The sequence below is a fragment of the Zootoca vivipara genome, chromosome 6 (genome assembly GCF_963506605.1).
Source record: "Zootoca vivipara chromosome 6, rZooViv1.1, whole genome shotgun sequence".
Taxonomy (NCBI): domain Eukaryota; kingdom Metazoa; phylum Chordata; class Lepidosauria; order Squamata; family Lacertidae; genus Zootoca; species Zootoca vivipara.
In genome coordinates, this window is record NC_083281.1 from 88,642,997 (window position 1) to 88,660,237 (window position 17,241).

At 52.5% G+C, this 17,241-nt stretch overlaps 1 protein-coding gene across 1 annotated transcript; it reads left to right on the plus strand.

The window, feature by feature from the left end:
* The first annotated feature begins 2,684 nt into the window (after positions 1 to 2,684).
* On the plus strand, positions 2,685 to 13,238 carry SLC25A34 (solute carrier family 25 member 34). Its single transcript, XM_035120023.2, has 5 exons — positions 2,685 to 3,499; positions 5,587 to 5,652; positions 9,412 to 9,564; positions 10,393 to 10,527; positions 11,262 to 13,238. Exons 1-5 carry the CDS (start codon positions 3,041 to 3,043, stop codon positions 11,436 to 11,438), a joined length of 990 nt encoding a protein of 329 aa, XP_034975914.1. The 5' UTR covers positions 2,685 to 3,040; the 3' UTR covers positions 11,439 to 13,238.
* The last annotated feature ends 4,003 nt before the right edge of the window (positions 13,239 to 17,241 follow it).

A 17,241-nucleotide genomic window follows, 5' to 3' on the forward strand; every position in this document is an offset into this window, starting at 1 on the left:
ACTCTGTCTGGGGGAGCCGAGGATGATCTACTTTGCAAAAGGCCTTTGCGGAGCCCAGGTTCAATCCCAGGCAGCATCTTCCAGCAGGGTTGGGAGAGACTTTGGATAGGTTGGTGCCAGTCAGTGTAGACAATACAGAGCTTGATGGACCCAGTGGTCTGAATGAGTGTAAGGCAGATTCCTATGCCAGGGAAGAAGCTGAGGCCAAGGCAATCCAGTCCTTTGCCATGGGGGGGGGGAGGCTTTTCTAACCTATGCAGTCCTGGCAGGAAGTGCCAACTTGCAGAGACCCCAAAGTGGAAACAGACCTCATGTGCCTTTTGCACAGTAAGGCCTCAAGGCCGCACCCAAGAGCAGGAGAATCTGGTGCCCCCAGGTGGGTGCAGGAGGCTCCACAGCCAGCGCAAAGGGCAGCCAGGGGTCCCTTTGCCCCTCCTGTGCCCTAGTTCCCAGCCCGCCTCCTCCTCGGCACCCTTCCATGTTGCTGTCCTCTCAGTGCATCTTACGTAAGCATCAGTACTGCCACTCTCTCCCGAGACGTGCTATTTCGAGCTGTTGACAAGAAGACGCCTCCAGACCGAGCCAGCTGCTCTTTTTCGGGCACAGGGGTTGCTGCCTGTCCTCGGGCACGTGCTTAAGACGTGCCCCTGCTCTGCTTCTGTGGAAGAGCCAAGCATGCCCAGCAGCAGAGGCCAGATTCTTGGTGCGTCGTTTGCTGAAATTCACACCTAGTGTTGGGACCTGCCACTGCAGTGCCATCCTTAGCCATCTTCTGCAGCTGGAGGCCATAAACCCTTCTCAATCCCAGTGGCCGAGAGTCGCAGGAGTGTGGTATTGGCCCTCAGCCTTCCTTTGAGGCTTCCCAGTGGGGCACTAGGTTGACCATTGAGAGGACAGAAGGCTGGACTTGGTACCCCTACCCCACTTTGGCCTGATCCACCTGGTTCCAGGCAGGGGCGAAGGAAGGCTCTCTGGCACCTGGGGCGGGGTGGGGCAAACCACCCGGCAGCGCATGTGCAGTGCTGCTACGTACAGCACATGTGCATGCTCTGCTACGTACGGCGCATGCACAGCGGTGCTACATAAGGATGGTGGCGAGATCCTCCACTCATGGCTGCAGCAGGGCGGAGCAAACTGCCTGGCGGCGCATGCACAGCATTGCTACGTACGGTGCACGTGCGCATGCCAGTACGTATGGCGCCTGTGCGGCTGTGTGTGCACCATACGGACGGCGGAGGGATCCTGCGCTTGTGGCTGCAGCAGTCGTGGCGGAATCCTCCATTTGCGGCTGCACCGGCGGCGGAGGAATCCTCTACCCGCGGCTGCAGTGGCGCAATGGTGATGGCTCGCGCTGCCAAACCCAGGGGCGGTGGGCTGAGCCCCCCGCGGGGTGCCCTCTTGGCACCCCCCTCAGAGATGGCACCTGGGGTGAGCCGCCCCCTTTGCCACTGCTTCCACACTTTCTTCAGGTTCTCATCTATGTTGGTCTTAACTGGGCCTGTTCCTCTGCCTTTCCAGACTTGATAGGTCAGTTGGTTAGAGCGTGGTGCTGAAAATGCCATGGTTGCAGGTTCGATCACCTTAAGGGACAGCTGCAGAGTCTACAGGGGATTGGACTAGATGATCCTCAGGGTCCCTTCCAACTCTATGAATCTTTTCAGATTCATTGTGTTATAGAAAAAATAGGGGGGTTGGTTTTTGCTCCATGATCGGTCAGAGATTAATGAATGGAGGCAAGATTCATAGAAAGCAAGGGGGATATTTATTTTTCTGTTGCAACAGAGTCCCCCCCCCCCTTGCAAGGAGGCAGGAGAGACCCAGAACAATGGTGTGCAAGCCCCTATAAAGACTTTAGAAATTGCCCAAGACCACCCCCCAAAAAAACATCATACATACATCACAGAAGGAGGCGGTCTACAGCAGAAATTTGAGAGTATTGCTTCTCTCCTGTCTGCCAGGATATCTGATAATGACTTACTTGATTGCATTTTCTGGGTAGCCTGGCCATTCCTTGGAGATGGCAAAAACTTCAGTTCCTGAATTTCTTACACATTTTGATAGTTTGCTCAGCTTAGCTGATACTTGCCAGGCTGTATTTGCAGGAAGGCGTAAGCCCCTACAGCCCAAAGACAATAGGAAAGCTTTTCCCATTTCCTTCCTCCTTGCAGAGAAATCTTTCGAGGTCAAATTGGGAGAGTCAAAATGGCTCCACAATTGCTCTTTTGTGCTATTTCAGACACGTGTACATTTATGAACATTAATTCTATATTTGAGACCTTAGAATTCTGATAACAATTGGACGATACGGATTCCCCTTGGATGACTCTGGGTATGTGTACATGATGGGGAAAAACACCCACATGTGTGTGTGTGTTGCCTGCCTAGCGGACTGGACTGCTCTCCCTGCAAGGAATGCATCCCACTAATCACACTTTTTCAGGAATTCAGGGCTGGCTGCTGGGTTTTTTGTTTTTTTTTTGTTCTGGAAAGAGCTGAATCTCTCTCTCCTCCCCCCCCCCCGCCTTCTACTTGCAGAGCAGTGTGTTCCTGCAAGCTCAGGAGCAAAATGATCTCCAGTAAACAAAAGAGGGAGGCAGGCAGAATGGGTGTGTGTGTGTGTGTGAACTTTCCCCTACATTCTGCCTGCTTCCCTTCCTTGTCCAACCCCTTCCCTGGCACCCAGGCAAATACTGTACTGTAGAGAGAGGAAGGCACCACCCAACCATCCCTCCCAGAGGCGGAGAGTCAGCTGAGGGAGGGGGCTGGCCAGCGATATAAGCCCAAAGGTGTCACTCAAGTGGCACAAACAGCCCTGCATGGCACAGAGCAAGCGGCAGGGCAGGGCAGGAGGAGAGGAGCCGGCCTCTGTGCAGGTGTCCTAGTTGCCGGAGGAGAGGGGCTGATCTCCCCAGGAAACGGGGAGTTGGTGGCGGCATTGGCACTGGCCAAGCAGGCTTCTGCCGGGGCCCACCTGTGGTCCCAACCAAGCTTCTCTGGAGGCGGAGCTCAGCTAGCTCAGTTTCAGAGAAGACCACCCTGCATGTCCTGCCAGGTCGTCCCCGTCGACAGCTGGGCCAGTGGGGGTCACGCCATGGAGGCCCCCCGCGGCCACGCGGCGGCCATGCTGTCCATCTCTCCTTCAGTGGATTTCGTCCTGGGGGCCACGGCCTGCTGCATGGCCTGCGTCTTCACCAACCCACTGGAGGTGGTGAAGACCCGCCTGCAGCTGCAAGGGGAGCTCCGCTCGCGGGGCACCTACCCCCGCCATTATCGGGGGGTCCTGCACGCCATGGTGGCTGTCAGCCGGGCTGATGGGCTCCGGGGGCTCCAGAAAGGCCTGACGGCCGGGCTGCTCTACCAGGGACTGATGAACGGCGTGCGGTTCTGCTTCTACTCCCACGCCGAAGACATCGGCTTGACGCAGCAGCCGGGCGGGACCATCGTGGCGGGGGCCGTGGCTGGGGCGCTGGGGGCCTTCGTGGGCAGCCCAGCCTATCTGGTGAGTCTCCTGGCAATGCTCTGCCTGGCAATCCAAGCTGGCTTCAGGGCAGTGGGCAGCTTTGTGTCCCTGTGACCCTGCTTTGTAGCAAATAGAAATAATTATATTTTGTCATTTGAACCTTGCACAAAGGCCAGTTCTCATTATCCCCATTTTGCAGAGCGAGAACTGAGGCAGGCAGAAACCGGGCCAAGCCCCACAAATCCGCCGTAATTCTGTTGTGAACCCTTGCCCTGTTTTGCCCGTGCATCACATAAAAATTTCACATGGCTTGCTCCCATTTTACAGAGCAGGAAGCTGAGGCAGTTGGCCTCTGGCCATGAACTGAGCTTGTGTGAGAAATAGGATTTTTCAGCCCAGGTCTGCCACATCGGAGGCATTCCTGTTGCGCCTCCCTTGCTGTGTCTCTCAAATACCCGCCTGTGGTCTGTAGAACAGCTGCGGTGTCCCCCACCCCTTGCTCATTGAGAGCCAGAGTGCTGGTTAGTGCTGGGAGTAGGATTAGGAAGAGCCGAGTTCAAATCCCCAAACAGCCATGAAGCTCACTGGATGAACCCTGAGAGTATAGTCTTGAGCCAATCTCAGTCTCACCCACCTCACAAGGTAGATGTGAGAATAAAATGAGGAGGGAACCACATATGCCGCTTCTGGGAGCTCCTTGGAGGAATGGCAGGACAGAAATGGAAGAACCCTGGAGGGCTGAGCAGTTTCTTCCACAAACAGCTACCAACCACCCCGGAAAATGGCTGCTGGTTGCTTGGGTCTGCCTGCCTGTCCAAGCGTCCGTCGTAGAGCTTTAGAGCAGACCAGCCCTGTGTGGGGTTGCAAGAGCTGCTCTGCAGCATTCTGAGAAGCTGCTCCTGTTTCGTAAAGCTGCCAGGAGTCTTGTCCCAGCGAAGGCAGGCTGTGAAATGTGTTTGGGCAACATAGGAACAGAATTCCCAGGGGATGGCTGAACTTCTCACGGCCTCCTTCTCCTTGCCCAGGAGTGAGAAGCACACAAACTTGGGGAAATCTTGCTCATTTATGCCTGGGATACAGAACCCCCTTTTTGCTGAGGCTGTTGCTTTTTATGTGCATGTGAAATGCACAGCCTATCAGTCTTGCGCTGGCCACCCTCTAGCATGTTTTGGGCTACAATTCCCATTGGCCCCAGCCTGATGTCAGAGGAGCCCCCTTGGCAGCCCAGGTGAGAGTCTTTCTCCACCCACCAACCTGTGGTCTGAACAAGGATCCCAAGTAGCTCAGAGGATGCTGAGGTCCGGCACAGAATGAATGGAAAGTTGTGCGCTTTAAAAGAAACGGCACAGAGTGAGCACCAGTGAGGAAAAGATGGGGGTAGTACCTATTTTTCTGAAGACCTGGTGGTTAAGACATGCTTAGAGAGCTGGGGGCATAGAGGAAGGGTGGCTATTTTGCTAGCTGTGTTACAGCCTAACACACCCTTCAGAGGAGCTCAGGACTTCTGAAGATGAGGCCAAGACCTGGCAGGCATAGGAGCCGCTCCAATAAAATATTTGAAGGGGCTGCTTCCCACCCCCCAAAAATTTGATTGGCGTTGCCATTCAAACTGTGTGTGTGCGCGCGTGTGCTGCATCTTGTGATTGATTATGTGGGATGGGACTGAGCTGGGCCCCCTCCCCAATATTTTATGCAAGTTGGCACACCTGCTGGCAGGACCCTGCTAAACTAGCAAAGTCTCCAATAGCCACACTGCACGGTTCAGGGAGAACACCCACCCACATGCACACCCACTGGGCTCCAGCCTGTCTGGCATGAGGATCCACTTCCCTGAGGGTGAGGCGGTCTGTAAGCCCTCTGTAACCTGGCTTAGGAGCTGCGGCACACCTTCCCGGGGTGCTCAAAAGTCTGATCATCAGCCAGGTAGAGTTATGTAACTGTCCCCAAGGTACCTATCCAGGGTGTTGACAGAGCAGAGAAGGTTGGAGGCGTTATTGTTGCCCGCAAGGTCGGGCAGAGTCCTCCTCTTTCTGCAGAGGAGCCAAACGATCTGCAGGGTGGGGGCAAACTCCCGCCCCCCGCCTCTGCTCTCGCTGACCTTTCTCCTCCTCTGCTTGCGACTCCAGGTCAAGACGCATCTCCAGGCCCAAACGTTGGCCGCCATCGCCGTGGGGCACCAGCACAACCACCAGGTGAGCTGGCGGCCAGGGGGGTGGCGGCAATGAGGCTTTGGGGGGTGAATTTGCAGGGGGTGCCCTCTGGATGTGTGTGTGGTGCCTAGTCTGTTGTATATGCAGGAGGAACACATAAAACCGTCTTCTATCAGGCCAGGCCACCTAGCCATCAGCTGCCAATGGGTCTTTATTAAAACTGGGAAGGAGCGCCGGGACCTTCTGCATGCAGAGCAGATGCTCTAGCGGAACCTCCCCCCCCCCCCCCCCCCGCCAGCTGGGACCATTTAAAGGGGAAGGGGTTTGTTGCTGCAGAGAAGAGGAGCAAGGAATGGTGGAGACAGCCAGCCTGGAAAAAAGCACTGGATGAGCACACCCAAGGCCTTTGGGCTGAGGGCCAACATATTCTGGCAGCATCGTCTGGGTACTTTCTGTTTGAATGACAGCCAGCCAATCAGCAGCCACCATTACTGCCAGGGCCGGCCCTTCCATTAGGCAGGGTGAGGCAGCTGCCTCAGGTGGCGCTGGCAGCAGCAGCAGCAATGACGTGTTGTGCCTGTGTGTGTGTGCCACTTGGCCTCCCCTGCACCCCCTAAGCTGGTCTCCAGCACAGTAGGGGGTGGGTGGTGCCCTTTCGACTTCTTCCTCAGGCTGCAAAATGGCATGGAGCAGCTCTCCTTGTTGCCCGCTGTCCCCGGTCCTAGCAGTTGCTGCAGAGGAGGGTTGATTCATTGACAAAGGGGCCAGAGGTGCCTCTGTCTAGAGCAGGGATGGACAACGCGTTGGACTCCCAACTCCCAGCTGCCAACACAGCCAAGAAAGGGCTATAGCTCAGTGCTTTGCATGCACAATGTCACAGGTTCGAGACTCGGCACCGTCTCCAAGTAGGGCTGGGGGTGACCCCTGTCTTGAAGCTCTGGAGAGCCACTGCTGCCAGTCAGTGTATAAATGAGACAGACTTAGATGGACCCATGGACTGTCTCGGTATAAGGGGTGGTATAAGGGATGGCCAAAGTTGAAGTCCAGCAATATTGTCTGGCTTTGCTCGTCCCTGTTCCAGCCAACAGGGGCTGATTCTTTCAGGGGGTTCTGATATGCCCACTACGCCAATATTTAGTGTGCCATCTTAGCTTAATGCAGGGATCAGCAAACTTTTTCAGCAAGGTCCACTGTCCCTCAGTCCTTGTGGGGGGGGCAGACTAGTATTTTGGAGGGGGGGTGAGGAACAAATTCCTATGCCCCACAAATAACCCAGAGATGCATTTTAAATAAAAGGACACATTCTACTCATGTAAAAAACATGCTGATTCCCGGACCGTCTGTGGGCCGGCTTTAGAGGGTGATTGGGCCAGATCCAGCCCCCAGACCTTAGTTTGCCTATCCATGGCTTAATGTCACATTAAAGGCAGGCTCTGCTTCCTCTTCTTTTCTCTGCCCCATTAGGTTTAAATTCGGATTATGCCTGGCCTCTGCTGCTGAATTTCCCCCACCCCGTTGCCGGGGCAGAACGGAACAGGGGGGGGGGGCTGGTTCTCTTGCTTTTAAGAATAATCTCAGCCCTCTCACTTTGCCAGCCTGAGAACCAAGCGAGTGTTTTGCAGCATCCAGAGTTGCCGAAAGGGAGGAGTTGGGGGAGGAGGAGAGAGGGCAGAGGGTGATGTTGGCTTGCTCCTGAGCTCAAGTGACGTCAGCTGTTTGTACCTCTCCGCACGGATTGCTTTCCAACTACCTCAGCATGTTTGTTTTGCAAAACACAGACGTCCTCCCTGAACCCTCCCTCTTGGCCTGAGCTCCCTCCGGCTGGCTTCTCTCCCAGCAGGGAGGCGGAAGCAAAGGGCCCCGGGGGAAGGGACCTCCAGCTGTGCCACTGGTGTGTGCTGGTCCCAGGCCCAACGGCCAGAGGGTTCTGGCTGATGTGACTCCTTTTGCCCTCCCTGGCATAGGGCAAGACCCTCTCTCCCAGAGCCCACCCACCCTCAGATCAGGAGATTCAGAGCTCTGGCCTGGATAGTATCCACCACACTCCATCCCTCACCTGGTTCAACTTGTGTTCAGGTGTTTTATGCAGAGTAAACCCACAGTGTTCAATAACACTGTAGATCAGAGGTATCAGATTCATACCCTCCAACATTTCTCTGGTGAAAATAGCAGCATCCTATTCAACAACAACAACAACTGGGTTGCCCCAAACTCTGGGTGGCTTCCAACATATATAAAAACATAATAAAATATTAAACATTAAAACAAACTCCCTATACAGGCCTGCCTTTATCTCCTTGGCTCGGGGTGGCATAACTCCATAGCCTCCAACATTTCTCTGATGCAAATAGGCACATCTTAAGGGGAAATGGGACATTCCGGGATCAAATCAGAAACCAGGACAGCTTCTGTATATTGGAGACTGTCCCTAGAAAACAGGGACATTTGAAGGGTCTGCAGATTCATTAGTCAGTATGGTGCCTCTGCTTTCCCTGGCCAAGGGCATCCTTCGCATCGTGTGCCCATGAGGTCGTCCGTGGCCATGGAGCCAAAGTCAAGTTGTTCACATGATCAGAAATGAAACTGGACCACTTGGCTCTTGTGTCCTCTGGCATTCCTCAGTCTTGCTGTAGCTTATGTGAAATCCAGATCCCCCATTAGAGAGGAGGACCACTTCCGGGGTGAGGAGGCAGAGCCAGAGCATGGCATTTCACCACATAGGGTGAAACATAGCTGCCAAGTTTTCCCTTTTCTCACGAGGAAGCCTATTTGGCATAAGGGAAAATCCCTTTAAAAAAGGGATAACTTGGCAGCTATGGGGTGAAAGAGGACCATGCCGCGTGCCTTGGGCGTGCAGGGGCCCACAGGAGCACCACCTCAGGGTTTTCTGCTGCCCAAGGCAGCTGCTTCACCCTGCCTCAAGGGTGAACCAGGTCTGGGTGGGGGGATGGCTTTGGACCATAAGTGGGCCTCCATTTCAGGCCCCTGGAACCCATGAGAACAGTCTTTATTTCATTTCAGAGGCACCTCCCCCTGCAAGATCTCTGTCTCCCACCTGCTTCATGCAACAACAGCAGCCTTGGTGGGTGGGGCAGGGCTTATTATTATTATTATTGTCCAAAGCAAAATGGGTCAGGATGGGTGCATCATGTGCTCTTTGGTGTCCCTGGTAATTTGGACTCCGTCGAAACCCTTCCTGAGCCCCGCAGGAGTCTGGAGTGCAGCTCCTTCATCACTAAGAGAGGAGGAGCTGCAATTTGACCTCGTAGGCTTGGCCCTTTTGCCTTCAGTTCCTTCCTCCAGATTAAGTCTGGATTATTAAGGCAACGGGAGCAGGTGACCTGTCGCCGGCATGATGGTGTTTCTCTTTGAAATAGAGAGGACGAAGCTACGAAACTAGTCGTCCTAGTGGTGCAAGCAATAAAACTGCTAGCACATTTGCAAAACTAAGCAAGGTCCAGGATGGTTTCAAATTGGATGGGGGACTGTTTTCAGGGGGGTTGGACTAAATGGCCCTCAGGAGCCCTTTCATCTCTACATTTCTATGATTTAATGCACATCACCTCCAGATCCTGGGAGCTGTAGCTCTGTAAGGGGTAAACTATAGTTCCCATGTTTAGGGGGGGGGGTTCCTGCTTGAAGTCTGAGAAGGGTGTGGCTTTCCTTCCTGCCCCCCTTACCAGACTGAGGAGAGGGGGGCAAAGCCACAGATTAGTGTCCCTCCACAGTGGGGCAATTCAGGCAGCTGCCCCTGCTCTCTGCTGCCCCCTGCTGACTAACCCCTGACTCTTCCCCCCGCAGAGTGTCTCCAGTGCCTTTGAGACCATCTACAAGAAGCAGGGCCTCCTGGGACTGTGGCGAGGGGTGAACGGGGCTGTGCCTCGCGTCATGGTGGGCTCAGCTGTCCAGCTGGCCACTTTCGCCTCTGCCAAAGAGTGGGTCAGGAAGCAAAAGGTGAGAAGGGGGCCGGAAGGTGGGGAAGATGGTCCGCGGCAGTTGCATGACTCTGGTTTTGTCATTGACTCTGGAACAAAGGTCTAGTTTCCTAACCCCCTTTCCAAGATGAGACCTGCCAGCTTGTTTGATTCCTCTGGCACAGGCACGTCCAACAGGTAGATCGTTGCTCAACAACTATGGATCCGCTTTAAAAAGCTCAAACATTTTTGCCCTGCAGCCCATCAAAACGGGCCCTCCTCCTCCCTAAAAAAAAAGCTCAACAACTTTGACCTGAACCCCAAAAAGGGGGTAGATCACTGCTGGTTTTTAACTCTGTGAGTAGATCGCAGTCTCTTGGGAGTTGGCCACCCCTGCTCTAGCAGATCCTCTCACCCCTTATATACCCCAGTTGATCCCTGCACTCTGCAGAGGGTGGCCGGCTCATCAGGAAAGCCATTCCACACAGGGTAGGAACGGGGCCTTTTGGGTGGTGCCACCAACCCCTTGGAATTCCCTCCCCTTAAATGTGTGACAGGGGCTGTCTCTGTTGCCTTTTGGCACCTGCTGGACACCTTCCTCTTCCAACAAACCTTTTAATGCAAGACCTTTATCCTGCTTTATCTTTACATAGTTTAACTGTCTCATCGCTTTTGTATTGGGTGCCGTGGGCTGCTTTGGGGAGGAAGGTGGTATATACATTGAATGAATAAATAAATAAATAGAATATTCAGCCTTTGTGGCTTTTCCTGCTGCTGGATGCTGACGCTGTCAACAAGCAGAAGAGCTGGTGGGGTGGGGCCAACTCTCTCTCCCCCCCCCCTAACTGTTGCCCTCTTCTGCCCACAGTGGTTCAAGGAAGACAGCTGGATGGTGGCGCTTGCCGGTGGGATGATCAGCAGCGTGGCTGTCGCTGTGGCTATGACACCCTTTGATGTGGTGTGCACCAGACTCTACAACCAGCCAGTGGACGAGCTGGGCATGGTAAGTCTCTCATGCCGGGGTGGACACTGGCAGCCTTAGGAACCCCAAGAAGCTTGCGGAGGGAGGTGAGGAGTTTCATGGCTCTGAGCCTAAATAGAATCAGCCTGTTTCCAAGCACAATTCCGAGCAGTACGTTTCCGAGCACAATTCAAAGTGTTGGTGCTGACCTTTAAAGCCCTAAATGGCCTCGGTCCAGTATACCTGAAGGAGCGTCTCCACCTCCATCATTCTGCCCGGACACTGAGGTCCAGCACCAAGGGCCTTCTGGCGGTTCCCTCACTGCGAGATGCCAAGTTGCAGGGAACTAGGCAGAGGGCCTTCTCGGTGGTGGCACCTGCCCTGTGGAACGCCCTCCCAACAGATGTCAAAGAGGAAAACAACTACCAGACTTTTAGAAGACATCTGAAGGCAGCCCTGTTCAGGGAGGCTTTTAATGATTAGTAGATTGTTGTGTTTTATTCTTCTGTTGGAAGCCGCCCAGAGTGGCTGGGGAGACCCGGCCAGATGGGCGGGGTATAAATAATATATTATTATTATTATTATTATTATTATTATTATTATTATTATTCAGGGATGGGGAGCAGCTGCAGCCCCCCAAGGTGTTGCTGAATTCCCAGCTCCCACGGGTCAGCACAGTCAGCGGTTAGGGATGGTGAGAGGAGTTGCAGCGCCCTCTGTTCTGCATGCCACGTGTCCTGCTTTTAACCAGGCTCTTTCCTCTCTGCTACCTACAGGGCAAGCACTACCGCGGCTTCTTTGACTGTGTGGTGCAAGTCACTAGCAAGGAGGGCGTCCTGGCCCTCTACAAGGGCCTGGGGCCTGCCTACCTCCGCCTGGGACCACACACCATTCTCAGCCTCCTCTTCTGGGACGAACTGAGGAAATTCACCTACCAGCTCCAGGGGGCTTGAAAAAACCCTGCAAGAAAAGACGACATTTCCAGAGAGAGGGGCACCCTCTCTCTTCCTCCCTCTCCCCGCCTCACTGATGGGACCAGAACTTGGGGGTGGGAGGCTGGTCTTTTCCCAGGGGCAGCTCTGGAATGAATGAAGAGCGGGGCTTTCGGCGCTGCCTGTCCTCTTTTCCCTGGACCCAGAGGTCTTGGGGTGGGGGTGGTCATACAGCCCCTTCCTCCAGGAGATGGTTGGGAGCACCAGGCCCTTCCCCATCTCGTTTTCTCACTCATCATGTGATGCCAGAGAAGCGGCCTCCCAGAACCAACTTTGTAGATTTGGAAAAGCAAGAATTGCAAACACACACTCAATGCACGAGAAGGACGGATGCCTCCGAGCCAAACAGCAGCTTCACATCAACGTGACCTTTTGGGGGGGGGTTGAGGCTGCTCAGGGAGGGGCATCCCTGGACCAGCTGCAGCTCCACCTGTGCAGATTTGGGTGTTTGGTGGCCTGCAAACAGTATCCTGCCCATTCCCTGCCTGGAGACACACACTCCCTGCCACCAAATGGGTAGGGAATGGGCACCAGGTGTTAACAGATCCAAATTAAAGGGTAAATGGCGTGAGCCTCTCCCAGTTATGAGGCCTGATGGGCCAGTGTTGCTTTGGTTGGTGCAGAAGGATCCTAAGCTTGGGGTGTGAGCCAGCATCCAAGGTAGGCTCCAGCACATCCCTCTGCCTGTGCCAGGGGAAGAGGAGAAAGCCCCAAGGAGCAACAGGGAAGGTGAGCAGAAAGACAAAACATGAGCAGAGAGTGAGAGGCTAAAGTGGGTCGCCCTTAGCAGAAGAGGCTCCTGCTTTTTGCAGAGGTGGAGGCCTCTGTCCTAGAAGCAGTGGCACCCTCACAAAGCCCATTCAGTCCACAGGAGTTGGGGAAGGCACTGTAGCTCTGTGGCCTCCTTGGCATTTGCAGGCAGTCCCAGGCTCAGTCTCCCGGCCTGAAACCCTGGAGAGCTGGCAATAGTGAGCTAGGCGGCCTCCGGTGTGTCTGAAGGTCTGTTTGGAACCTCTGAACCCATCAGATGGTAGTTCGAGGAGTGCAAGCAGGAGAGGAGCTGTGGCCACTTTCAGGAACAGCAGAGCTGTGTTTTGGGTTGATGTCGAAACCCCTGAGCCTCTGACATTTCGACCCTGCCAAGTTCCCGTCTGTCCTCCTTGCACCTTGCCAAGAACAGAGCACCCCCCCTCCCGCTGGGACTGGGAAAGGGGGGGGGCGGCAGGTTCGCTCAGCAAGGTGATCTTGTTTCCTCCAACAGCTGCTGTAACTGGAGCCCGGTGGCTCAAGCCCAATAAAGATTGTTTCTACTTTGTTGTATTTATAGCCCTCTCTCAGGAGGTGTCATTTGGGGGGGGGAGTGCTTTCCATGGATGAGTAGGCAACGTTCAGTTCAGCAAAATAGGTCTGGGGGTGGGTTCTAAGCCACATTAGGCCGCCTTGCCCCCCGCTTTCTTTCCAGGGGAGTTGGCAGGGAGCCCCCGTCCCCCACCAGCACAAATCTAGAAAGTCACGTGAACCATGAGTTGCTAACGTGCCTTTAGAAAGCCAGGGGTGGGAAACAAGGGCACTGGCTTGCCCCACAAGGTTGTTGTGAGGGTCACTCAGATGATGGTGTGTGTGGTGTCGTAATATTGGGGAACGCTATATAAATCCCCTTGTGCAAACACTGTCACAGAGAGAGAGAGAGAGAGAGAGAGAGAGAGAGATCCCCTTGTGCAAACACTGTCAGAGAGAGAGAGAGAGAGAGAGAGAGAGAGAGAGAGAGAGAGAGAGAGAGAGAGAGAGAGAGAGAGATGGAATTGCAATGTATGCTCTTGCCTACACCTGTGCAGCCCCACAGGTAAGAGCAGGCACCCCCAAACTTCGGCCCTCCAGATGTTTTGGACTACAATTCCCATCTTCCCCGACCACTGGTCCTGTTAGCTAGGGATCATGGGAGTTGTAGGCCAAAACATCTGGAGGGCCGCAGTTTGGGGATGCCTGGGTAAGAGGCTTCAATGGGTCCCTCCTCCCCATTCTATGTTGTTCTTATCTCTAGTCCATCTTTCCTCCAAATAAGCTCAGGGTAGTGGCAAAAAGGACCGTTCTCCTCCACATTTTATCCTCACAACAACCCTGTTAGGCAGGATAGGCTGAGAGGGAGCGAGCAACTGGCAGTGCGCTTTACAGCCGAGTAGGGGATTGGAATCTGGGTCTCCCCGGCACCCTCAAAACCACTCCAGCCCACTGGCGTACCAAGTTCAGTTTTTTCCTCAAGCGAAGGTGGCCCTGCTTGTGGGCTTCCCCTGGGCATCTTGTTGCCAGAGAAGCAGCGTGTTTTGGGAAGGGAAGAGGGGTTTTTGCCAGCCAGGGCAATGGGGAGGGGGGGCACTCCCTCTTCACAGGCTGGGCCACCTTCTGAACAGCAGCTGCGGGACGAACAGCCGCACCCACCTGTGGACTTTCAGCTTTGCACATGAACAGGCACCTTAGTCAACGTCACACCACGACCTGGAATCCACCAGAAGGTGCCACCTCACCAGGTATATACTCTTGACTCTCTATAGGTGCCCTTGGCTTAAAGCTCACCCGGACCCACACGGAACGCTGATGCACTTCTGTATAGCATGGGAAATGGGAACAGGTAGCAAGGCACACAGAAGGACGGAAGGGAGCTGACTGTCGTCACCAGCAAGGCCAGCCTTTGTCAATCTGCTGCCCTCTGAGCTATTTGGACTACAGCTCCCATCAGCTCCAGCACCATGCAGCTGTGCTAGCTGGGGGCTGATGGGCGCTGTAGTTCAAAACATCAGCTTGAGGAAGGCTGAGGTGCACAAATAGCAAAAGAGAAACACCAGAGGATAACCATCAGCCAACAAAGCTTCCCTTCGAGCCAGTTTAATCTGCCTCGCACAAAGTCTACAAACCTCTCTCCTGCCATCTAGCAGAAGGTTGTAAATTAACAGCTGACTCATTTTTAAAAAAAATAGCTTGGCGCCATGTGGAACAAAATTAACGAAACGTCCCAATTTTAGAAAATCATGACCGAGACTGAATCAAATCAAAAACGCTTGGCCAAGTTTCTATCCTGTTGCCTCTTACTCATCTTTTCTCTAAACTAAAAAGCTCCAAATGTTGCGACTTTTCCTCACAGGATAGTGCACAGTGGCCAGTGATTCTGCACATTAACTGCTCAGCTGCACATTTTACTAAACAATTAAATAAGCTATTAAAATTTTGGGAGATTAGCAGCCAAACCCAACAAGTGCATATTATTGCTAGTTAGCATGAGAAGGGGCTAAGTCCACAGAACTATATTGCTGATAGGCAGATACTCAAGAGACCATAGGAATACATTTGGTAGAGTAAGCTTGGCGTGATGTCACTTCCCCTCCTCTCCCGGATAATCTTATTTTTAAACATACTTTACAAGTTGTTGCCAGTTTGTTAAGCGTGGTAAGAGGGGGGGGGAGCCAGCTTGCTTTGTTACCTGGTCTTGCTCAAAACAAGACTTTCCATTCTTGATTCCTTTGCTTTTTAGATTTCGAAACTCACACACCTGGGAGCCTGGAGGGATGAATTTCAATTAACATATCATCTACCAATAAAAACCCATCCATCCCACAAAAATACATTATGCGCACAATTGCATATGTCCGCCTAGAGGAGAGCTGTTAAAGCACATCGAGCCGAAATTATGTTTGTACTAAATAGCGGGATGCGGGTGGTGCTGTGGTCTAAACTAAGGTTACCAGACGTCCCCGTTTCCCGGGGACAGTCCCCGGATTTACAAATCAGTCCCCATACAAAATCAATTGAAATTGAAAGGTGTCCCCGGATTCATTGAAAAGAATCTGGTAACCTTAGTCTAAACCCCTCTCGGGCTTGCTGATCAGAAGGTTGGCAGTTTGAATCCCCGCAATGGGGTGAGCTCCCATTGCTCTGTCCCATCTCCTGCCAACCTAGCAGTTTGAAAGCACACCAATGCAAGCAGATAAATACATACTGCTGCTGCGGGAAGGTAAATGGCATTTCTGTGCGCTCTGGTTTCTGTCACGGTGTCCCGTTGCGCCAGAAGTGGTTTTGGTGCTGACCTTTAAAGCCCTAAATGGCCTCGGTCCAGTATACCTGAAGGAGCATCTCCACCCCCATCGTTCTGCCCGGACACTGAGGTCCAGCGCCAAGAGCCTTCTGGCGGTTCCCTCGCTGCGAGAAGCAAAGCTACAGGGAACCAGGCAGATGGCCTTGTCGGTAGTGGCACCCGCCCTGTGGAACACCCTCCCATCAGAGGTCAGAGAGATAAACAACTACCTGACATTTAGAAAATACCTAAAGGCAGCCTTGTTTAGGGAAGCTTTTAATCTGTGATATTTGATGTATTTTAATGTTTGTTGGAAGCCGCCCAGAGTGGCAGGGGAAACCCAGCCAGATGGGCGGGGTATAAATAATAATAATAATAATAATAATAATAATAATAATAATAATAATAATATATTATTATTATTATTATTATTATTATTATTATTATTATTATTTAGTCCTGCTGGCCACACGACCCAGAAAGCTGTCTGCAGACAAACGGCGGCTCCCCATAGTTGCCTTTGACTGTCCAGAGGTGCTTTTTATATATACTAAAAATAGAGACTGTCAACTTTCAGCAGTAGAGGGAAAGCCCAAAACAATTTTTTATTTTCTTTTACGTTATGTAATTAATTTTAAAACTATCAGTTCATAATATAGGACTGTGATAATCTGCAAATATTAAAAAGGAAGGAAAACTTTGTAACAAAAACAGAAGGCAGGCTAGGTTAAAATGTACCAAGGATGGAGCTGGATTTCCCTCTGGTTCTTGCACGACTCCACCCCAGAGCCACTGTCAAAACCACTCTCATTCTGATTCCCCTCTCTTCCCCATCAGCCCCCAGGGCCAACTTACTGCAGCCCATAAGTTTTCGCAACATTCTTAAGAGAAAACGTGATGAGGAAGGGAGCAAAAATCTCAGACACAGCACCACGTTTGGACTCCCCTGGCACAAACACACTGTCTTTTTAGCAGACACACACCTCTTTTTTTTCCTCCTGGTGCCATCGCTGACTATTACACAATAGTATCTCTTATCACTTGGTATTGATTGGCTCTAATTGCTCTATGCGATTTTTGTTTTGCAGTCCGGCTTATGAGCAGAAGCTCTTCCGAAAGCTTTTTAGCCAAGGCTTGCACCAAGGGTTATGATGCCTGGCACATAATGAGTGTTGCAGGCAAAGCACCTCCAATTGCTTTTAAAGAAGCACTCTAGGTGGCATTTCCATAAAGACAGGAGGATCAAAGCTTATTCTAGCTGAGAATAGGTTGCCGGACTCAATGGTTCCAGCAGACTCTTCTTCCATTTTTTAAAATGGCAGAAGGAGCTGCTTTGTCACCTGCAGTCCTGAGTGATTAGCATGATATCCCCAAACTTCAATTATTATTTATTACATTTATATATCACCTTTCCCCTCCACAGCTCACCTGAGATGGGACTTTCGAAACAGTATACAAATTCAAGATGCAAAGTTTCCCCGACTTCCTTGGTTATGGTCCTTACATCTACTGAGTACCAAAGGAGTCAACTCCGAGTGGCTGAGGTCCCTTCACACACACCCCATAAAATATTTGAGGGCTCCCCCCCCCCCAAGTTGATGGGCATTGCCATTCAAATGTTGTGTGTGTGCCATATCATGTGGGGTAGGGCTTACCTGACCCCCCCCAATATTTTATTCAACTTGGCACCCCTGCTGAGTA